This window comes from Spea bombifrons, chromosome 4 (genome assembly GCF_027358695.1).
Source record: "Spea bombifrons isolate aSpeBom1 chromosome 4, aSpeBom1.2.pri, whole genome shotgun sequence".
Classification (NCBI taxonomy): Eukaryota; Metazoa; Chordata; class Amphibia; order Anura; family Pelobatidae; genus Spea; species Spea bombifrons.
In genome coordinates, this window is record NC_071090.1 from 29,187,162 (window position 1) to 29,211,999 (window position 24,838).

Consider the following 24,838-nt stretch of genomic DNA (forward strand, 5'->3'; position numbering starts at 1 on the left):
TGGTTTACTACATTTTTTTGCATTCTCTGCAGTTCTAAGTACTAAGGAATCTTGTTTATTTATGTACTTTGCTTAAAATAGCCTCTGAAAAAATATAGTAGGGGTGCTAGCTATGGCTCTGCGAGGGAGCGCTTATAATAACTAACAAACACTCCCTCACGGTGCCTATGAACTTCCGCTGGCCATTTTTTTTACGACGTGTGGCCGGTTCGGAAATGAAGCTCTTTTAACCTCTCTGACATTTCTGGACGCATTTAAGAGACAATGCATTCTTTGCGACAATGGAAAGTTGAGGATAGAGCCTGAGCAGAGAAGCATTGTGGAATTAATGGTGGTCAGCCAACAAAGCAATTGAGCAAAGAGCATATATATATATATATATATATATATATATATATATATATATATATATATTATGCTGGAGTTGCCACTGGTGACTAGAGATGATAAATTGCCCTTGTTTAAGCCAGTGAGACATCTTTTAGTCTTTTCTGCCCTTCCAATATTGCCTTTTTGATTCTGAAGATAACAATTACCTTCTTTTATCTAGTGTATTGAACTATAAATGTAGGCTATGGGCAATGCAAGGTATCTTCTCTGCTATTTGCAAAAGTTATCAGTGCTCAATATTCCTTTCCTCTATCTTACACCAATATTTGGAAAAACACGAAAGAGAAGCACACATTTTTACTGAGAATCAAAGATGGGCTGCTTAAAAAAACACGGGCAATTCTGATCCACATTTACCCCAAAAGGTTAAATAAATACAGTATATGAAGTTGCAGAAAGGGGAATAAAATAGGCAAGATATTTAACCTACAAAACCAGAGATCCTATCAGATATAAATAATGAAGAAAGTAGAAACCGGTATGTTTTTTTAATTGTTTGGAAGCTGATACAATGGCAGATAGCTGGTATTAAATCATAAAATCAATTCTTTATGCTTACTGAACTCCCTCGGGTAAGTTGTATGCATCCAAATAATCCATTAACCAAACAAGCTATGTCTTGGAGGATTTGCTAACAAGTTTTATCATGCTTCCTCCAACAAAGCTTAATATATGAAAACGATGAGCTTGCAACACAGCAAACCCTTTGAGCGCCAGAGGTATGAGCAATGCATTGGATATTCTGCACGCCCTTCTAGCTCCAACGGCATAACTAGGTCCTCACCTAAGAGACATAAAAAAGCATTGGTTAATTCGCATTTTTGTGCGTCTCGCCCACGTAAAGTTGCCAAATTGTAGGCACTATTAATGTACCTAAGTTCATGGCAGTGCTGTATTAATGCGCTTAATCAGCTCCTGGTTCTACTAATTGCAGTTACAGATACTACTGAGTTTACAGGCTCTTTAGAACCAGACTATGTATCACATTTTAATTGGGAGTTCGTTTGTATGGTTACTCAGCGTTCACTATAAAGGAGGTCATATTAAAAAGAAAAACCGAAAATTTCTACTTAGTATAATTTATTTGAGTCGTTTCTTTAAGTAGATTACAAGTGCACCGTATTTAATATTGATGACAAATGTGCCCTACGGTTTATATTCTCCTACATATTGAGTTTCTTGGACCTTGTGAACAATGCCATAAAGTCAAGCAGAAAACCATCATAAAAAAAATAAGTACCGTAATAAATATGGTGATTTCACACGGCAAAGCATAAAATATAATCATGTACAATATTACTAACAAAAATCACTACTGTGCCTTCGTTGAAATAAGCAGATTTCATAAATATAGTATCTTATGCCTAATACTGCAGCTTTTTCTGTAAATTCTTGCCTTCACAGATCTGATTGAACAAACCTGTTATTATGTATCCGATTTTATATAAACTCTCCAATGCTCACCAATGTTCTAGAGGTAGACAGTATGTTGCTGATGATTGGTTTAAGAAGGTTCAGTCCTTTGCACACCCAGAGTAAACCGTTTAGTTGGTGGTCTGCTAGAGTTGTTTATATATCTGTACATCAATAAACATGAGTGTCTCTTTGGTATGGGCTTTGGGTGCTGGACTTTGACATTCTTACTTGTAGGGCAATAGAACAAAATAGATCTTTACACTCAACTTGTGATGCTCCAACTTTTAATCACCAGAAATATTGGCTTTCTGTGCTACATTTTCATAGAGTGGAGGAAAGTGGGTGATATAGTTGCTAAACATGTAATACACTTCCTACCTGTAGCCATGCCCTAGCGTGTCAATTTCCAGACCATTACAGCTGAGAGGTGTTCCTATTTACAGCATGCTGCAGGATGAGATCATTTAATTTTTTTTCATCTAATACTCATTTTCAAGCCTATTATATTGCGGTAAACATTAATTGTCTGTATTACCTACTATTTTGCCCTCTCCTTGGCCTTAGGAAACCAGCATTCATATAAATCACACTGAATTTCACACCCTAAACTTTGGTTCTGTTTAAATAGAAAATATTTTGTGTCTACTCCTCTGAGTATTAGTTTGTTAATCCATACACCCATAGTCTTCTTTTTATGACATGCTCATTCTAAACTACAAAGCATGCAGACGCATGTGTGGCAGACGTTAACCAGTTGTGGGCCAAAGAAGAGCATCGGCATTGCCCCTTGAAATGTATATCATCATTCCTATCATCGGAAAGTGTACAATATAAGACATCAGAATATGGAACGGAAAATGAATTAACTTAATTGCTTTCAGAAACATTTAGAAATTAGAAACAAAACCAGGGCAATTGACCATTTTCTAATCACTGACCAATAATGTAGATCATCTATGACATGCATGTCTTTATAATACTTAATGCGGCCACTTTAAGTAGAATAAACATTGTTCAGAAAGCAGTGATATATCTGCTACAAACTATACCACTAGGCAATCAGGCCAAAGGTACTTCTGCCTTGTGACCTGAAAATGTTAGAACATGCAAGTATTCTGGTATATTCCGGCCTAGGATGGCAGGTCCAAGCCTACAGCAGCCCCTCTGACCCTGTTCAGTGGGTCAGTTACAAAGGAGATATTTAATCAACCCAACTGGCCAAAAATACCTCCATAGTACTTTACCTGGTGCCACATAAGTGGTAGAGCTTCAAGGATATGATGTCATTTCCCATCGCTCAGCGATGAAGATGGCAGCTCCAAAGAGATGACTGTGGGTGCTTCCCTTGGTCAGGGCTGAGGGCAAGCAAAAAATAAATAAGTGATGTTACTTACCCAACTATTCAAATGCCTATAATACCACTGAAATACCACTTGCAGTTCCAGTCTATAAAACAACCAGCATGTTTCCAAGATTCTTCTTTCTTAACTCTCATTAAACATACGTGCCAATAACAGGGTTGGTAATAAGGATAAATATATTTCTGCTCTAATGATGTAACATCACCCTTGTAGTTGATCTCATTCTCAAAGAATCATCCTTTCACACTTGGAGCGTTATGAATATATTTTATGTAGCGATGGCTGCGTCTAAGGATTCTACGTTATTAATAGTACTAATGATTTATTAATAAACCGCTAACATATTCAACATCAAGATTAATTCAACTAACTTGTAGCAGAATGTAGCTAATAAGTGAAAATGTGTTAATTATTTAAAAATCATCCATCTTTTTTTAAGTATAGATATATTTTTTCTCATTTATTAAATCTTCTAAGAGGCCTCAGAATGTAGTTACTGATTTAGGCCTGTCATGAGACTTTTGTAGGCCTACAATAGGATGGCATGCTCAGAGAGGTGTCAGGCTGCTGCTAAGTGCCTGACCACAAATGAATGGTAGATGGGGCTCTCTTTGATATTTTTCCTTGCACTACTATACAGTGTAGAGAGCAAGGTATGGCATAATATTAAGCTTTTCTGCACTTTGCGGTATACCTATAGAGAGTAATGAAATAGACCTCTGCCAGAGGAGAAATGCTTGTGGATTTGGGTTGTGTTTATAGGGTTAAGTTCCTTGATGGCATGGTACATTTGGTCAGGCCTTACGGAAGTGCCCAAAGTACTCTGGGCCTATGAGGTAAGCAGATTGCAGAACCTATAAAATCTCTTCAGTCCAGACATTTCCCTTCTACAAGGGAAAGGGCACTCAATGTGTTTGACTCCATGCTCTACTAGGTTTTATATAAAGCAACAACAAAGCCACTACAATGTATGTAAGCTTTATTACACCTTCAACCATGTTGGTGTAATTAAGGCACACGCATTCATGGTGCTTGAACATAATAACTCTACATACTAAGAACCATAGTTATAAAGACGCAATTGAGTAGCACAGTGCTAAATGTGGTGCAGCCTCCCAGGACATCCTATGGTTTATCATTTATACCCAGAATCACTCTTTTTTTACGTATATGACCCCATAACTTCCATTATGATAGTACGCTCACTTACTGTTCAACATGAATACAATTACTTTATCTATTCAATAAGAAAATATACATTTTGTGATCAAACCCAAGCCAGAGAAGTTGCCAAACCCAGTCTGATGACAAGGATGTATTTTGATCTCCTTTAGTATCCTGGTAAGAGGAATATATCCACTCAACTAAAGTGCTTTAATTAAACCACAAGAGTTTTAGTTAGCCATTATACAATCACTCATTATGAAAAATAGTGTTTTTCATTTTATATACCATGCTAATGTTTCTTAACTAAGATTAACAGGCCAGAAGAATTGTTATACAGTTATCACTGTACATTAATTTGAATGTTCCAATTTTCTTTGTCACTCCATTAAATGGGATTTTGTCAAGCTGTCTCATAACAGGTAATTGCTGGTATGGACAGAACACAAACTCATTGTAAAAAAAAAAGTTTTCTTAGAAATCTAAAGACATTTGAACTACTTGAAGGAATTGATAAAATTGTTTTATAATTCTACCAGGAGCCATGGAACTGAATGAACATGTTTCATTCACTGAAAGAACATCTTGCATTCTCTGAAGGCATATCTTGCATTCGCTTATAGGCATAGTCTCTAAAGTTCATTGTCAAAGGTTATTTAACCGTAGAGCTAGGCAAAAATAACATTTTCTTTCGGCATTAATATTCAGTAAGTAGCACAGAACCTTTGAATGGCCACTCACTGACATGACCCACACAAACACTCTACTTACTGAAACATCATGTGTATCATGACATAGCTTGCCATGGTTACTCTGGACATTTTTCCTGATGTTTTTAGAAAATGGACAAAATGTTTGTCTACCTAGACTCAACTAACCTAACTCACCTTCATTTTTGTGTTAAGCCAACCAACTAGACTTGACGTGAAGCAATTATTTGAGAGTAGTCTTTTTAAGAATACTTGAGTCAACTTTCTAAGTTGTTTCGATACACCTCACAGTTATTTAAGCCAATCTTTATCTCATCTTTATAAGACAATAGTACAATACATAGCACACCTCTTCTTTTGATACCCTTTGTTTTCTTGCCATCTGAACTGTGATATCTTATCCTGGGTGAATTTTGGCTTTTTCGGAGTGTTTAAAGAATGATAGCAGTGGCCACTTACAATAACCTTAGCCATGTGTGAGAAAAGTTATAGAATTAGGCACGCACAATTTGTTTTTGAAAAACTGTAGAAAATTGTAGATCCTGGTGGAGCTGTAAGATGAGCAGAGAGAACACGCTGGAATGGAAAAGCAGACAGAGCGTCAAACTATCAGTCACATACAGCTTATGGCAAGAGGATCTTTATTTGCCATCAAGGTCTTACTATCTGTTCTCTTGTACTCTGTGGTTACTCTGTCACAAATTAATAAAGACCACCTCCTCGTTGTTATTATTGTATATGATTATGGTGGGTATGTACATGTCAGGTATGAGTGCACCCTTGGATTGAAGGATTATTATAGGGCACTGATACTGAAATGCCATTCATAGAAAAGCTGTAGCTTTAGTAGGCAATTCTTATAGTTAAGATTGATATATCCTAAACATTGTTTATAGTTGTTTACACTTTGGCTACTTATGAAAACAATTCAGCAAAGATGTCAGATATTTTTTTATGTGAAGCTCTGTATAGAAAAAGTAGGAACTGATAGGATATTGAACACAGAGGCACAGTAAGTATTCCCAGCATAATCCTATCATAGAACACTTGGAGAAACATAACTCCCAAGTGTCTCTTTTAAGACACAGATCCATCTGTCACTCTTCAGATGTCAACCATTTGTATGAGCTCATCATTTTTAGCGGGTATGAATGCATCGCAGTAATCTACAGCAATAATCACAATTATGTGTATAGAAAGAAAATGGGAAAATGTATTTAGTGTAAAAATGTATTCTTCTTCTTCATCAAGATTCAAGAGGTCACAAGGTGACATGAAAGAGTCAAAACATGTTTGTCTACAGAGGCACTAGCAATACATTCTATAGAATAGGTTAAATATTTTAATGGGGAGAAGATGTGCAGACCAAGAGCACAGTAGAAAGGTATTATATGGTTGACATATTGGAAGACACAATATAGTTAAGAGCTTTGCATGATAGCACTAGGGTTTAAACTTCAATTATATGGGATATGTAAGGGCTGACAGAGTGAAGCTGCATAACAAGAATGATGAGTGAGGTGCATTAAACTGGTAGCGTAGTTCACCTTGGTTTGCAGAAGGGCCAACCTAAAGAGCAGAAGGCAGATTAGGAGGTGCTTGGGATAAGTACGTGATGAAGAGACCTTTGTAGTCATAATACAACTGTAAATCTGCTGTTTTATTTTAATGACGGTACCATGGCTGAGCATACTCCTTTACTTCCTCCTATATGGCTTGCAAACATCAGTATATTTAATTCTGGTATCTGGCAAAACTAAAAAAAAAAAGCATGTTAAAACCTGCAGAGGCTGGGTGGCCCAGCCCTGTCACTTCTGCTGCCATAACATAGTTTTCTTTTGTTTATGCCAGTAAGTAACATGTTTGAATGTAGGGAGTCAGTTTCTCGTGTCATGTAAAATCATTTTAAGAATAAATAATCCCGATCAGTGCAGCTGTATATCTGTTCTAGGCGTATGCAAAATGAACCACTATTTTACAGAAAGAGTTGTAGATTCGTGAAATAGACTTTCAATTGAATTATTAATGTTACTCGTAAATCCACCTCCTCCCCGCTTCAAGGAAGGTACACCTGTCTTAGTTGCACAAGGTAAACAAGGGTTTGGACAATAAATACTTAAATCAAAAATATAATTCCAGTTTCAGCCAGTTTAATGCTAAGAGACAGTTGTGTTAGAATGGAAAGAGTTTAGGAAGGCTAAAATGCCCAAAACCATAGGTGTCTATGGAAGGGATGACCACCCCCGTTGAATCTGTTGTAGTCTTTTTAATGCATATGCCTAAAGCCTTATCCATACACTGCACATACTGTATAGTATAAAGTCTAGGAATATATCTTCAGATGCCCGTGGTCAGAACACTTTGATTCTGCTAGGATGCTGAGGATCGTAACTATAAGAAATGAAGAGGTTAGCTAAGCATCATGGGCATTTTAGTTCACCACAAGAGGAGTGCCAGCTCTTGGTAACCTCTAAACAACATCCAGTTTAGCGGAATTTATATTGTTCAGCAAAGTAAAAAGAGAAAGACAATGGGGGACCATCGACAATAAATAAACCTATATTTTTACGTTAGCACTTCATGGACATTCACGGTTTATTTCTTATTTTGCTCTTTATGGGATACATTCAGGGCCGGCCCAAGGCAAAATGCCGCCTGGGGCGAATTTTAAAAAGCCGCCCCCCCCCTTATCTACCCTTCCTCTCCCTCCGTCCCTGCCACCCCCCCCCGTACTTACCTTTCAGCAGTCCTGCGGCGAGACTCCCTGTTCAGTCTCGGTGCCGGCTTGTAATGCTGAGCGCCGGAAATCTTCTGGCACTCAGCATTACAAGCCGGCACCGAGACTGAACAGGGAGACTCGCCGCAGAGGAGAGAGCGGGTACTGACCACTCGGCGCCCCTTTCTCTCTCTTTCGCTTTAAAAAAAAAAAATTAAAAAATAAAAAGGGCTTGGGGCGGCGAAGTGCCGCCCCTTCAAAAGTGCCGCCTGGAGCAGTTGCCCCACTCGGCTCCATTGTCGGGCCGGCCCTGGATACATTGTCTCTTATTCTGTATGACATAAACAAATACACTTGCAATACTCATTTCTTGTGTCTTCTTAAGCATTTAGAAATTGTTATGTCTTTGAAAGGGTACTAATCAGTTTATTTGACCTATATAATATATATATATAGTCTTGTAGATCTGTGGTTTCTTTAATATTTTAAGCTGTGTGTTTCAAGTACTGCATGAATAGAGCTTGGCAGAATTGTCTATTAAAACTGTCTAGCTGCTGAGTTATGGTCTGCAGTCACTGAAGACTTTGAGGTTGGTTCAGCAGCCTGTGTTGTTTAGTAAATTAAATGCTATGGAGTGTAGAAATTGGGGTTCTGCCAGGCGATTGGTTTATTTAAAGGGACCTAGCCATCTATATAGTGTGGCTACAGAGCATAAAACAATATATACTGACTTAGCAAAGAGCAAACAGACGTGCCCATCGGAATAAAAATACTTCAGTTTACTTCCTTTATGGCAATCGTTTACGACCTTACATTGAAATGAAATCTAGTAGGCGGAATATTTTCTCGGAATTCTGCTAAGCAGACGCTTACATAGTTTGATTTAATAATTAGTGCTTAGGCTTAAGTTTGGTCATATTCTGAAATACTACCTTTGTCTCTCTCTCTATTGGTGTGGGCTTAGTTCTGGGGTCTCTATTCTCTTCCCTCTACACCTCCTATCTTCCAGTACCACATCTATATCAACGATATTCTCTTACACATTTAGCTGTCTCTCCTGGCCTCCTGCCTTTTCTTGTAACACATAATTAACGTTCTGAAACCGCATCCTGGATGTTCACCAACTAACTGATGCTTGAATTCCTTACCAGACTCTCCCCCTACTTATCACAACTTTAAATGCTCATAAAAAAGCACGTTCAGAGAAGCCTACAAGACTGAAAAAGATCTGTTCTCCCTGCTTTTGAAATCTCCACACCACTGGCTACTCCACGTGACCATCATCACAATCAAATCCCCCTTGGCCATACAGTCCTTCACCTTTTGTTTCCTTCCTCCTCAAACTTTTAATATATAATAATAAGCTCATAAAAGCAGGGTGCTTACATCTTAACATTTTTTGCATATTGTCAATGTTATTGTTCATTTTCACTCTCCCTATTGTAATAGTGCTTCCAAATCTGTTAATGCTCTATAAATGAAATGTTATTGAAATAAAAGTGAATTAAAATAATTCCTAACATTTAAACCAAATATTTTGAACCCAACCATGACTAGGCTAAAGTGCCAACAGAGGGGACAGGGTGTATGCGACCTCTATAGTGTTTAAAAATGCAATTTACCTCGCCAATGAGCCAAGATGTTGGTGCCCACCTCCCTCAAAAAAAGACAACTGAAATATATCAAATGACATGACAAAATTATTTTCCATATATTGGTGTTTTTAAACATTTTGTAGCATTCACAAACGTACGTTTAACTGTTTCAGTAACAGAACATTGCATTTTGATGCACGGGAAAGCTGCTTCTACTTACTCATTTGTCATTTACAGCTAAAATGACCCCTAACCAAAACTTAAAAAATGTATTTTAGCCAGCTAATTACCAAAATGATTAGCATTTTATTACACGGTAGCTTGAGTGTAGAACCCTGACATTGGAAATGTAAATCATTCATATCTCTAGTTGCTAGTCATGGTCTCCATGGCAACACACTATAACGCTCATTTCATATTTTCTTGGAAAATGTTTCAAATTGCAGGCAAGTTTGTTGTATATAAATGTGTTTTTTTTTATTGTTTACTTTTTTTTTAATTATATTATGAGGTTGTTTCAAATGTACCAGCACAAAGATAGCTTGATGATGGTATGCGATGCATTGTTTTGAGATTTGATTTCCTCAAAGTCTATTAGCTCATCATTTTCTCTGCTCAGCTATTCAGACCATCGTCATAGCAACCAGAACTTGACATAATATAAATCACTTTTAAATGCATAAAGTGTGTGTGTGGGGGGGGGGCTAGGAGTGAAAATTAGTTTAACACTAAGATACTTTTTTTCTGAAGGATTAAAATAAGCTAAACATTTAAATGATAGACTTGGAGGTCCACCTGTCTATTTAAGGGTTACTGTTCTGCACCCTCACTCAATCTCAACCCTCGTTATGGCCAGAAATAGAGCAAATGTATTATTATACTAACATTTGTAAAGGCTTCTGTCTCCCACCTACATCTTGCGTGACTCGCCTTAACTATTAAGTACTTGGGAAAACCACAATGCCCATCCCCATCTGATTCCCCAAATCTTAGTACATACTACATACCATTGTCCAATATTGGCTTTGGTTCGATGTTCTTCATACTGTACCATACTGAATAAAAAGGAGTTTTGTTCATACCTACCATTTTACTTATATCATTTGCCACTTACTTGGAGTTATTTAAAAGTCGCTAAAATCCATAGTATGATTTACCTAATACATTTATTTCCAGTTTGTTTCATCTTCTATTCTTTACGAGCGAAGCTAAAACTAACCCTATTTCATTCACTATAATCCCCCTATTTATCACACATGGCTTTTTCAAAATCTCTGTACAGCAGCTAATCCCTGTCTGGTTTAAGCTTGACAGGCTTCACATAAAATCTAGAGCTACTTGTAACATAGCAAGGAGCCAGAATGGCTGCGTTCATTTTTCATCGGCACACATAAGAGAGAGAGTGGGCTGTCACAGTAATTGAGCCACTCTTCTAAAATAATCTTTCCTAAATGTGCAATGACAATGTGGTGACCTTGTTAATTGGTTTACACTGGCTTTCTACATTTTAGCATTTTCACTGTGGGCAAATCGGTGGATCTTAAATTGACTTTATTCAGCTGAACATTCGCAATGGTGGTCTCAGAGTTCACAGATGGTGTGCCTTGGAGGTACCATTACTGGAACATTCAGCAGCAAAACATAAGAATGTACAACATGTCAGGCACTTTTGGCTAATCAAATCTACCAAGACCCCATATCTTCCCTAATCCTTGTGATCAGGATAGCCTTATGACTACTTCATTCATAAAAAACACAAACAATAATACATTGTTTTAATTGTAGTTTACAGTGTTTCTTTGTTCATTATAACAGAAAATAAGGTCAGCGGTCCCTTCAGAGTATATAACTGTATAGTTCAGTTCATGAGAACAATAAGAAAGTGGCGAAAAGCTAGTCCTACATGAAAAGATTTCAGGTACATAAAACTTAAGCTTTGAAATGAATGGTACTCTTATAGCCTCTTATATTTTGTTTCTCTCTTTGTCATAGATACCAAGTGTGAAAACACTGTCAACCCACAGAGGTCGTTTACCCAGTGATCTGTCCTTCCACAAAGGAGACATCATTGTGTTGCGTAGGCAGCTTGAAGAAAACTGGCATCATGGAGATGTCAAAGGAGATATGAAGGTCTTGCGTAAGATGGAGCACACCCCTGCACTTTGTAAAGCCCTCTACAACTTTGAACTAAAAGAAAACGATTGGGGGAAAAACAAAGACTGCTTGAAATTTGTAAAGGTGTTGTAATATTTTTTCATTAACACAAATTTAAGTGTCCTAAGGTCATATTCAATTGAGTGTGAATATACTTATTGATAGGTACTCATTTCATCTGAAAAGGGTAATATTGACTCCAATTAATATTTTAGAATTTAGAACAAAATTAATTCTTCAAACTAGAATAGTGTTCTTAGCCTTTCACCAAGTGGGCATATCTAGTAACCAGTTGTTTTGACTGTACTTAAATACCCCCTGAACCTTTCACAAGTGCCCCAAAAGATACACATTTTGGTGAATCTGGTAAAATGTTATAGACCACATGGGACTGAGACCCAACAGAAGATACTCATGGGGTTTCCAATCAGCATGGTCCCCTCACTGATGTATTTTCCTGCGTGTGCGTATGTGTGTATGAATATGGTTTTGTCATAACCTGAATTTTAGTCGTTTTTATTATTGTAATTGTGAAGCTCTGTGATATATACATGTGGATATCATGGCCCCTTAAGGACACTATGGCTGAGCAGATAACCTCAAAAATAACAAATTATTTTATAACTAAACATGCAATGAGAAACAATTCAGCCTTTTCCCACATTATACGGGTTTTTACATAACTATATGGATTTGAGTGTATTCTGCTTTCAATTTGCATTTTTTTAATTAGTGAATTTAATAGTGGATAGAACGAGCAGTAAAAATATCTACAAGATTAGTTACCTAATGGGCACACAATGACACATCAGCATTTTGATATCAATCTGTCATAGCTCAGCTGAATTAGTGTGTGCATTAAACTGTTTTTTATTGTGCAAGCAGATTTAACTTTGGACATGCAAGATTCTTCATATCTACTCATACTGGTATAACAGCCGAGTGATAGGTACTTTAATTGAATGTGTCAGAAACCAGATAGTAAATGATGAAACCTTTTTCAGTTCCAGATGGAGCAATTAATTTATACATTCCTGTGCACCCCAAATGGCTTTCTTTTTTATTCCCCATCTCAAACTAATCCTCTATCCCACATCTCCTTTACACTCAATGGGGCAAAATATCTAGTGGCACAGCATAAGGCATGTGCAGCACTCCTGGCCCTGCACTCCCCTAGGTGCCAGGTAAGGGTGACAGCATCGGAAACTTCCCTGGGAATAGTAGGCACGGTAGCAGGGTCAGAGTTCCGTAGTGGCGGCTGGGTAAACATCGATCCTAAAGATTGGTAATAAAAGCAGGGTTCCCAAATAAATTCCCTCTCAGTAACCACCACCACCGAGTGTTGCCCACCACAAGCTTAATGTACCCTCAAAAGAGCGATGTGGTGGGACAAAGGGTGCCCGTAGCGAGGCAGTTCCAATTGTTGGCAGGCATCACCGCCATTCCATACAGTTCCATTAATCTGTGTCTAGGTCCTCATCAGGCGCATCGAGCGTTTCCAGGCTTGTAGAGCCTCCATAGCTGGCTAATTCATGGGAGTCTGGTTAGAGCAGACCAAACGGGGTTTCCCGTTCACCTTATGTCACAGGGTGACAGACATAAGAAGGGACTGGGCAGGCAGGTAAGGAGTCTTCCCAGAAATCCACCAGTGCCCCCTCCCAAACTCAAACATACCCCAATGTGTCCTCAGCCTCAGGGGGTTACCGTGACAGGGACAATACAGGGGATAATGAGGAATGACAAGGATGATGGGACATGACAGGGGCTGGGGAGACATGGCAGGGGTTGGCGAGGACATGGCATGGCCATGAGGGCATGTCAAGTGTTGATAGAGACATGGTAGGGGCTCAATGACAATTCAAGGGCTGGTGGGACAAAACAGAGGCTGTTGGGGGCAATAAAGGCACTGGTAGGGACATGGCAGTGGCAGGGACTTGTGGGAGCAATATAGGGGCTGATGAGGACAATACAGAGGTTACTGTAATGTTGCACATATACACTCACTGGCCACTTTATTAGGTACACCTTGCTAGCACTGGGTTGGACCCCCTTTTGCCTTCATTCTTCGTGGCATACTTTTTTACAAGGTGCTGGGAACATTTCTCAGAGATTTTGGTCTATATGGACATGATGGCATCACACAGTTGCTGCAGATTTGTCAGCTGCACTTCCATGATGCGAATCTCCAGTTCCACCATATCCCAAAGGTGCTCTATTGGATTGAGATCTGGTGACTGTGGAGGCTATTGGAGTACAGTGAACTCGTTGTCATGTTCAAGAAACCAGTTTGAGATGATATGAGCTTTGTGACATGGTGCATTATCCTGCTAGAAGTAGCCACCAAAAGATGGGTACACTGTGGTCATAATGATGGATGGACATGGTCAGCAACAATAATCAGGGAGGCTTTTGTGTTTAAACTTTAAACAACGCTTAATTGGTGCTAAGGGGCCCAACATGTGCCAAGAACATGTCCCCCACACCATTACACCACCAGCAGCCTGAAACATTGATGCAAGGCAGGATGGATCCATGCTTTTATGTTGTTTACGTCAAAGTCTGACCCTGCCATCTGAATGTTGCAGATGGAATCAAGACTCATCAGACCAGGTAACGTTCTTCCAGTCTTCTATTGTCCAATTTAGGTGAGCCTGTGTGAATTGTAGCCTCAGTTTCCTGCTCTTAGCTGACAGGAGTGGCACCTGGTGTGGTTTTCAGCTGCTGTAGCTCATCTGCTTCAAGGTTCGACGTGTTGTGCGTTCAGAGATGGTATTCTGCATACCTTGGTTATAACGACTGGTTATTTGAGTTAATGTTGCCTTTCTATAATCTCAAAACAGTCTGCGCATTCTCCTCTGACATCAACAAGGCATTTTCGTCTACACAACTGGCGCTCAGTGACAACTCTAGAGATGGTTGTGTGTGAAAATCCCAGTAGATCAGCAGTTTCTGAAATACTCAGAACAGCCCATCTAGCACCAACAACCATGCCATGTTCGAAGTCACTTAAATCCCCTTTCTTCCCCATTCTGATGCTCGGTTTGAATGTCACATCTACATGCCATGTGATTGAACAATTAGCTATTTGTGTTAACAAGCAATTGAACAGGTGTACCTAATAAAGTGGCTAGTGGGTGTATATCTTTTCCTGCATATTATAAAGTATTGGGTTTGGTCATTAATTTACTTGCAAGGACTTGGCTGTTGATAGTATTGTGTGGGTCATATGTATAGCATGTAGAATTATTATTTTGTTGTTAAAGATAGCCGTGTTTGTTCAGTGGCATAGCCATTTTTGGACAGAAACTAGATTAGATGTGAATTTAGGATAACTTTACGATTTCCTAAATTGATAAACTGCTCACTGCCATAACAGGGAACATTTTCAGTTTTGGTGTCTAGTATTACATGTTTTCTTTTTGAATGCTTGTGTGGGATTCTAATTCTCTTCCTTGATTAAAACATTAACTTGGCAGCCTCACTCTGCCTTCCATCCCAAACACATTCTTCTCATATGGACTTGTATGAAATGTATCACCACCTTAGATTACAGTGGCCTATACCTAATTAGCCTGTATTTTTTTAAGACAGTGACCCTTACACTGGTATCAATGTGTAAAGTCTGCGGTTTGTGGCCTACTAAAGAAGGTGCACCGCACCCAGGCACCCATATAACAGAGATGCTCAGCTGGTTCATGAAACTCTGCATTAAAATCATGCTAGCTTGCACAGAGAGAGCTGTGTGCAAGCTAAGTGTGTGAGTGAGTGTGTGGTATTAAGAGTATGTAGGGGTGAGTTATCATATGTTATTAGAGTGTGGATGTGTGTTGGCGTACAGTGTTAGAGTGTGTGCGTGTTAGAGTTTGGTGTTAGAGAGTGTTAGCATAAGGTGTTCGTGTGAGCATGTGTGTGTTAGCGTATGGTGTAAGATGTATATGGTGTTAGAGTGAGTTTGCGTGTTAATGTATGTTGTTTATGTGTGTGGTTGTTAGAGTGTGTGTGCTCCTTGCTGGGAGGCTCCAAAGAAATCCTGCACCAGGCACCAGTAACCTTCCACCCCTGGAAGAGAAACAGACTGAGCCAGATTCAGTTAAAGTGGACTTATGACATTTCCCAAATCCTACATTTCACAGTTTTATATATCAAATAAGCCTATGAATCGTGTTTACCGAATGAAATAAGTAATAAATATGTATTAAAACAAGCAATACATATTTGTTAAAAATCCACCTTATGTTATCCATGAGGAAATTTCCTGCAATCCTCGTGGTCATTCCTCCCTATTAGGTTATCTATACCCTATTGTTAAATTGGTGATTGCTTTTAAAAATCTCTAGACTTGCATCAAACCATTGTTTTCCTCAAAACTTTAGCTGCATCAAATCTATCTCTACTCTCAGTACAATTCCCCACTTCTTGACCATTGTAAATATAGCTATTACATTAGGTTATAATTGTTGTTGTTTTGAGAAAAACATACGGTAGGATTTCAGAAAAGTATGAACATCCTGTCCACTGAGAGGACATGCTCTATAGCTTCAGATGATAAGTACTTTTCACAATGTTTCCATTAGACTTTGGAATTCTGCTTAACAAAACATTTCATTCAGAATTCTACATTATAAATATTTTGTAAGCATTAATCAAATGACTTTTGGGAGAAAGACCAACTAATTCTTTTATTATTTAGTAGAGCTTGGATCAGGATTTGTATGAAGCGTCTCATAGAAATAATATAAGAACATTTTATTCTAAAATAGTTTTTTTTACAGAGCAATAATTTTATGAGATAAAAGGCTGGTATGCATCATCCACCAAATTATAGGTAGGGACCCTTCACTTTCAAACTACACTATTTTCATATAAAACGTGACTTGAGTGATCCATTTTTCAAATACTCATTTATTCTATGAAATATTTACACAAACATTTGTCATTTAATTCACAATTTGCAGAGCGATATTTTAAACATTCATCTAAGTTTGCAGAAATCACTTCGTTGCGATAAAATGCTAGCCTCAACATAAAGTTTAAAATGCATTTTTACCAGGTAGTTGAAACTAGTTTTGTGTTGAGTAATGTTTGAAGTAGACGGTGAATTAAAACTGTGGTCTCCAATTTAAGTAGAGATTACAAACGTGGATTTTAAGTTTATACTGGAAATATGTCATCAGGATACAATATTATAATGGCTGACTGGTATACGATAATTATTTTGATATCTGTATAACCAGTATCTTTTAATCTATGCAACCTGGCCCATACTGGTCATCAGGCAAAGGTTCTACATTATCACCTTAAAGCATTCTCTTTGTTACATTGTTATACAAAGACCACTGGCTCTAGGGGGCCTAGCGCGACCCTCCTCCTGTCTCCCTGTACAGTTCAAAATAGTTTAGAAAGGGCCCTTCCGACCTGGACTGCACCTTTCAAGGTCAGAAGGGCCCTTTCTAAACTATTTTGAGCCGACACGGGGAGACAGGAACTTATCAGGGTCATGTGACATCACATGACCCCACAGTGAAACCGAGGGGTATGTATATATATGTGTGTTCTTGTGTGTTTGATCATGGATATGTACTTCTGTGTGAGCACGCATGTGCATTTGTGTGTGTGTTAGAGTATGGATGTGCATTTGTATATGTGTGTGATCATGGATGTGGACTTGTGTGTGTGAGAGTGTGGAAGTAGACTTGTATGTGTGTTTTAGCATGCATGTGGACTTGTTTGTGTGTTTGAGCATGGATGTGCATTTGTGGATGTGTGTGATAGACTTGTGCATTCGTCTTCGGGCGAACATGAAAACGAACACGAAGAGTGCGTTTTCGTGTTCGTTCCGAAGACATGAAGAAGAGAAGACAGTGCAGGTAAAACGTAGGCGAAGACGAAGACTCACACACGAAGAATCTTCGCCTTCGTCTACTAATCTACCCGGTCCCTCCCCCATCTAACTTACCTTATCTTCACAGCATCGCGGGAGTTGACTGAAGTGGAAATCAGAAGGTTCGTCGTCAGGGGTTACAGGGCAGTGTGAGTGAGCCTATTGGTCACCTGCAGGGTCTTCCTCTGGCATCAAACAATTGGTTGATGCCAGAGGAAGACCCTGCAGGTGACCAATAGGCTCACTTGCACAGCCTTTTTAATTCCTGATTTCCGCTCTCGTTAACCCCTGCATTGCTGCGTTGGATAACGGGAGCAGAAATCTGTAGGGTAAAGGGCTGTGCAAGCGACCAATAGGCTCACTCGCACGGCCCCTTACCACTAGTTGCTAGGCAGAAAAAAAAAGCAACCTGGGACCCTGCTGCACCAGTTAGCTTAAAAGTCCGTGCCAGTGACCAACAAAGTCACTGGTACGGACATTTAACTGACACAGCAGGGACACCAGTGGTCTCCCCACTGTGTCAGTTAAATGTCAGTGCCAGCGACCAACAAAGTCGCCGGTACGGACATTTAACTTAGTATAAATAGCTTACTATAACTTCGGACAGAATGCTGCCCCCTCTGTTGGTTTTTCATTAAGTAGCATATGTTTGAAATCCAAAGTTATTCTGCTACTCAACGTAAAACCAACAGAGGGCAGCATTCTGTCCGAAGATATATTAGCCATATGTGGCAGTGTGTTCATTTTCATTTATTAATTATTTAAATAAAATATATTTCCATGATCCGCTGGTCTCCCCGCTGCAACAGTTAAATGTCCCCACTCGCGGACATTAATTTTGTCGAACTTCCAAACTCTTTTTTTCTATTTATTTTGGGGTTTTTTTGTATTAAACTGTTAGACGAAAGGATCATGGGAATAAATGCAAATGAGCACACGGCCCCATATGGCTTATATATCTTTGGACAGAATGCTGCCCTCTGTTGGTTTTACGTCGAGTAGCAGAATAACTTTGGATTTCAAACATATGCTACTTAATGTAAAACCAACAGAGGGCAGCATTCTGTCCAAAGATATATAAGCCATATGGGGCCGTGTGCTCATTTGCATTTATTCCCATGATCCTTTCGTCTAACAGTTTAATACAAAAAAACCCAAAATAAATAGAAAAAAAGAGTTTGTAAGTTCGACAAAATTAATGTCCGCGAGTGCGGACATTTAACTGTTGCAGTGGGGAGACCAGCGGATCATGGAAATATATTTTATTTAAATAATTAATAAATGAAAATTAACACACTGCCACATATGGCTAATATATCATCGGACAGAATGCTGCCCTCTGTTGGTTTTACATTGAGTAGCAGAATATTCTGCCCGAGAATATATTAGCTATATATGGTACTGTGATCATTGGTCGACAGCAGGAGGCCCCCTGCTGGCGACCAATGGAGTTGCTGATAGACACATTTAAAGTACTGGCGCCAGAGCCGCGTTAACCCCGTATTAACCCCTTAACCGGAAAAAACGAAGAAAAAACGAATATTCGCCCGAAGAGAAGACAGGAACGGACAAATATTCGCGGAATACGAAGATTTTTTTTTCCCCGAAGACGAGCACGAAGACGAACACGAAGAGCCCCCTGGTGCCCAAGTCTAGTGTGTGATCATGGATGTGGACTTGTGTGTGTGACCATGGATGTGTACTTGTGTGTTTGTATGAGCGTGGATGTATAATTTTGTAAGTGGAGTGAGATTGAGTGTATGTTAGTGAGTATGAGTAAGTTTGTGTAATTTGTGTAAGTGTGTTTACATATATTTTATTAGAAAGGGGCAAGGCGCAAAGAAGGCACAGACCAATTTTGTGGGGGCAATGATGACACAGACCAGCTGTTGAAGTTGAGGGGCCGGGGGTAATTTTTCGCACCAGGGCTCGGCGGTTTCTAGTTACTTCCGTGAAGAAGACACTTTCAGAATAATGATATCTGTGTAATACCTGTGCTTCTGAATACTATTAACAAAATGACTTACCTCTATAGCAGAAATAACAAATTTGGTGTTAAAATATTATTCTTCATCTAATTATTTTACAGTTGCTGGTGTTAAATCAGTTTGCGTTTTATGACCTCGATGTTATTACACAAGGAATAATTTTAACAATTTGCCACTGGAATGTTTACACAAATGGAATCTAATAATAACACTGGGGATAATTGGCTCAGTGGGTGGGGAAATGTATTTTCTTTTTTAATTATAGGTAGACTACTTAAAAAATATAGTTTGTGAGAAGTCCAACTGGTTATTTTTATGTTTTATCATTAAAAGGCATCACTGCAAGCAGGGGCGGCCCTAGACCAAGTGGCACCCCAGGCAAGGGTATTTACTTGTGCCCCCTTATGCTTTTAACAGATTACACTGACACCCAACATAGCCTAACACTGTATGCTGACAACTCCCCCGCACACATTCAAACACTGCACATTGACAAACCACACAGTCTACCACTGTAGACTAACACACACTGAGCCTAACACTGTACACTGACACCGCACACACATTCACTCTAACAATATATACTGACACCCAACACAGTCTAACGCTGTATGCTGACACCGCCATACACATTCATTCTAACACTGTACATTGACAAACCACACAGTCTACCACTGTAGACTAACACACACTGAGCCTAACACTGTACACTGACACCGCACACACATTCACTCTAACAATATATACTGACACCCAACACAGTCTAACGCTGTACACTAATATAAACACCTAATCTAACAATGTATGCAGACACACACATTCACTCTAACCTCGTACACTGACATCCACACACACCAACTGATTCTATCTGTACTGTCAATCCTGTACATTAACCCCTACGTACTCATTCTAACACTGTACACCAACACCGCCACAGACACTCATTCTAACACTGTACACTGACACCCCACACAGTCTAACACTGTACACTAACACACACTCATTTTAACACCCTACACAGATACTTCATACAGTCTAACTTTGTACATTGACATCCACACGCACCTACTGATTCTAACTCTGTGTGTGCACAGCACACAAGCATATATCTCAGTACACACCTGGGCGCTAAGGTGCCCCCCTCATTCAAGTGCCCCAGATGGCTGCCGGGGCTACCTGGTTCTAAGATCACACTGACTGCAGGAGAATCTTGTAAAGTTCTGAATTACATTGAGCATTTCAGTAAATCAGTTAGTTCTAATTTACAGCATTATCAACTGTCATTACCTTGTGTTTTATAGGATGATGTTATCAGTGTTATCCGGAGAGTGGATGATAATTGGGCAGAAGGCAAAATCGGGGATCAAGTGGGCCTTTTTCCTCTCCTGTTTGTAGAGGTATGTAGAACAGAACTACGGCATGGCCTAAGATGTGTCAAGCAATGTCACTTGAAGGAAAACTCTTTATTTTAATCTTCTCTATTCTATTTTCAATCTTCAATCCTTAATCTGGTATCTTCTTTCTTTGTCTGCATCTCTGTAGACATAACCTGGCAACTTCTGCCAAAATGGCAGCACTGCAGTGATATCCTCCTCAATGCTCCAATCGGGGACGAGGAAATCATCGAAACAGCCAACTGAGGGTAGTATGACGGCACTTGCACTGACATCCTCTCCCGATCCTCCAATCAGGGGAGAGGACGTCACTGCAAGTGCCATCATTTTGCCCTCAGTTGGAGCTTTTGGCGACGTTGTGTTCCAAGATTGGAGGATCAGGGAATATGTCATCGCAGCTCCACCATTTTGGCAGAACTTCACGCCAGGTTATGTGAAGTGGTAGAGAAGGTAGGGAAACATTCAGAGAGCGTTAGAAAGAAAGTGAACAAGAATGTGAGCGTGAGTGAATGTGGACCCACAAATTTCAGACGAAAATGAAGCAAAAAGCTTTCATCATTTTCAGGGCTTTGATTTTTAAATTTGAAATTCATACAAATCTGAATGCACAAGTTTAGTCATCATATGCTTTTACAACGCCTGGAATTGCCCTGTCTCCCAGTTATAATGCGTATATAGACAATAAATGATGTAACCTTACATTTACAGTAAAGTAGTAGTAGCTTGTGCTTGATCAACTTGACACAATTATTATTATTATTTTTATTTTGTTTGCAGCTGAACCATACTGCAAAACAGCTTTTGGAATCGAACAAACCTAAAGGAAACAATTTGAGAACTCCCACCCAATTAAAGAAATCTTCATCAAAGGCTAAAAACTCAGAATCTGCCACCATTCGCAGAATGCCAGAGGCAAGGCGAAAAAGCCCAAGACAATACTTGATTACAAATGCATTAAATACATTTAACAAGATGGTTCGTTCTCCTGTAGATCGGCAGACTCCAGAAATCAGCACCCCGATACTCATTAGTTCCAGTAATCCTACAGTCATTGAGAAAGCTGAGCCTTTATCCAGTTCACCAGTCAAGGTACAGCAATCAGTTTTACACTATTGAATGACTTGGTCGATACCTTTTATAGTCTGAATTAAACAGGATTAGCAGCCCAGTATATGGAAAAAAAATGTATTATGAACCCCATACCCAGTGTTTTAGTACCTAAACTCAGGATAAACAAGATTCCTTACTAGACTACTCTTAACACATTCATGATATTATAACCCCGTAATTTACAGAGGTCTGTTTTTCCCATTGATTCCTTTAATTTGAATACCCCCTCTCTTTGCAATCTATAATAGGCCAGTAACTATGGTAGTCATCTGTTTGAACAAGCACAGGCACTACCAAAGTCATTCAGGACTTTAAAAGACTCTTATCCTACATGCTAAACATGACCCCCACACGATATGGACTGTATACATCCCATACACATTATAAATTCTTCCATCTAAAAGGCATACTGCTCTGTATATCTTAATAATATATGAAGTGGAAATCCCTTATGAAAGGCCATATATCTGACATTCTTAAAAATGCAATACAAATATAAATATAACAAAATGTATTTGTCATACAAACAAGAAATGTTCCTTTTTCCGGTTATTATGAGTTCTGAAAATGTTGCTCATCATCTTTCACATTTTGCATTTTTATGTATATGATTTCTTGTTAGTTCTTTCTTTTTTATATATATATATATAAAATACATGAGTTATAATTTACTGATAGAATTACCCGTGGGAGTATAAGTTTGAAAGAATAATTATGTCAAAACAATATTTTAATACTCTCTAAAGTTCTACATAACTTTTCTAATTTTAAGATAAAAAAAAATAGTTTTGACAGAAAGAGAGTAACTTCAGTGTTTTTTAGTTCTTTGCTAATATACGATTGTACCTCTAATGGAAGTAGGCATATCACCAGACCACAAAAACTCATTATTATTTAAGAATTTAAAAACTATTTAAAACAGTTTATTATTTAATTTAAAGTAACTTATTGGAACTCTTCCAAGTGAAACATTTCAATTTTCCTCTCGTAATTCTATTTCTTTAGGTATTGTGCGCATACAATAGGCTACCACAGCAATTCCCTGATTATGATGATTGTATTAAATCAGTTCTAAAACATTTTAAAAATAAGCACCCGACCGAGACGTTGAGGTCAGATGCATTTTAGGAAATATTATGCTCTGAATACTAAATAAAAGTTAGAAACCCCAAAATGTGTTATGAGAAGCAATGCAAAAATATTAGCAACAAAAAGAACAAATAATTAGTCCTCTTTAGTCTTGGGTAAATAAGCCACCCACCATTACGAATTGCCAAAGAGAGACACTTGAGGAGTTGTGGAGTGGCTAGTGGTAGGCCTTGACAGAAACTTTGCGGCCTATGGGTAGCTACGTAAAAAGCCAATGAGCATATTGTTTAACCCCTAAATCCCTGTAGAATCTACCATTATGTTGACAACCTTAGTACTTAACAGTTTTTTCAGCATGGGTGGTATTTCCCTGTCGGTACATGGAACATCAGACTGTCAAGTCTGTGCTGATGGTTGAAGTATATCGCTACTTGGAAACAGAGGTTCATGTATCCTGTCAATTGTGTCAGTGTGCAGACACACTGAGAAAAGTCAAACAGTAACCACTGGGTCTGTTGTGCTACCTTAGAAAAAAATATGACTGTATTAAGGGACTGTTCCTGAACATAAAGATTTTATATTCTTTCTGTATTTTTAAATATATTACTATTAACTACATAAAAGGACGAACAACCATGTGGTAAAAATTGTCTTTAAGCTCCAAGTGGGATTGGTAAAAGTGGCAAAAAAGCTCTAATTTCCAGTACGTTTATGTTTCGCAACATCAGGGTCAGACTATTAAGTAAGATTGGGAATATATTTGTACCAACCCGTATTTAGTCATGGCCGTTTTTCTACCGCTACAGCTGAAAAGGCACTCAAGACAGTCAAGCTGAAAACAGTCTATACCATAAATGTTGTTTACAAAGAGATTTTTGATACGTACGAATTATCACCCTGTCCACTGGGTTTGCGGAATAGCAGGCTTTATACTCTACCTTCAACTAAAATGCAGTTTAATATGACATTCATTAATGTATGGAACCCTTTAAAACCCTATTCAGCATTCACGAAATTAGGTATTCCGTCACCATGAACATAAGGCATAGCTAAAGACCTTGAGATTTGACATCAGGTTTAAAAATGGGCAGTCAAATTCACTTTTTACAAGAGAAAAGTGTGCCGGATTACTTAATTATTTTATATGTAGATATGGTAGTCCTCACAACAGACACCTGTCTCTTGATAGACCTCAAAATGCATCTTGCTGGGTTTTGAGAAATGCTAGGATGAATTCTGAGATGTTGCATCCGTGAAAGGGTTACAACTGGAACCCACTGTCTGGTCTATTGGCTAGCTTCCTGCTCCTGATTTTAGCTAATAGGTGTTGCCTGAAACCTCTGTTACGGCTGCAGGACTTCTAATTTCACGCTAACGGGTTTCAAGGGAGGGGGTGAACAGCTCAGTGCTTCTATCTACCCTAAACAGCTTTGAGATGAAATATAACATAGCATACTACAGACACTCTGATGCTTTTAAAATGAATAATGCACATACAATTATGACACAGATTAAACACTTTCACATTTTCAATTTTTTGGTAAGCAGCCACAAAGAATAGTCTTGTTAACTGTCGCTCCTTTGCTATAACATTTCTTCCTAGGCTGGGTTTTACAGTCCATGTCTGCTGCTCACGAAACTAACCTTATGGACGTTAATAAAGGCTAATAAATTTTGACCCCAATTAAGGGTGATTTTAATAAATCACATAGTCTATTAACAAGCTTTATAAGACATTCAATGGCCATTAACTAATCCTAGTAATTGCTAATGGGTTTAAACCATTAACAATCCTCCAATAGACGCTGGAGTACAGTATTTGAGTTATATTATCACATGAACAAATTGTATGTTTGCACTTGTTGAACAA

General features: G+C 38.6%; 1 protein-coding gene across 1 annotated transcript in view; it reads left to right on the plus strand.

Moving 5' to 3' along the window:
• The window catches only part of SH3RF2 (SH3 domain containing ring finger 2), a 62,750-nt gene that overhangs the window by 25,876 nt on the left and 12,036 nt on the right, over window positions 1-24,838 (plus strand). The window contains exons 3-5 of the mRNA XM_053464967.1: window positions 11,345-11,590; window positions 20,677-20,772; window positions 21,547-21,858. Coding sequence (XP_053320942.1) covers window positions 11,345-11,590; window positions 20,677-20,772; window positions 21,547-21,858 — 654 coding nt within the window. The remainder of the gene's footprint in view (window positions 1-11,344; window positions 11,591-20,676; window positions 20,773-21,546; window positions 21,859-24,838) is intronic.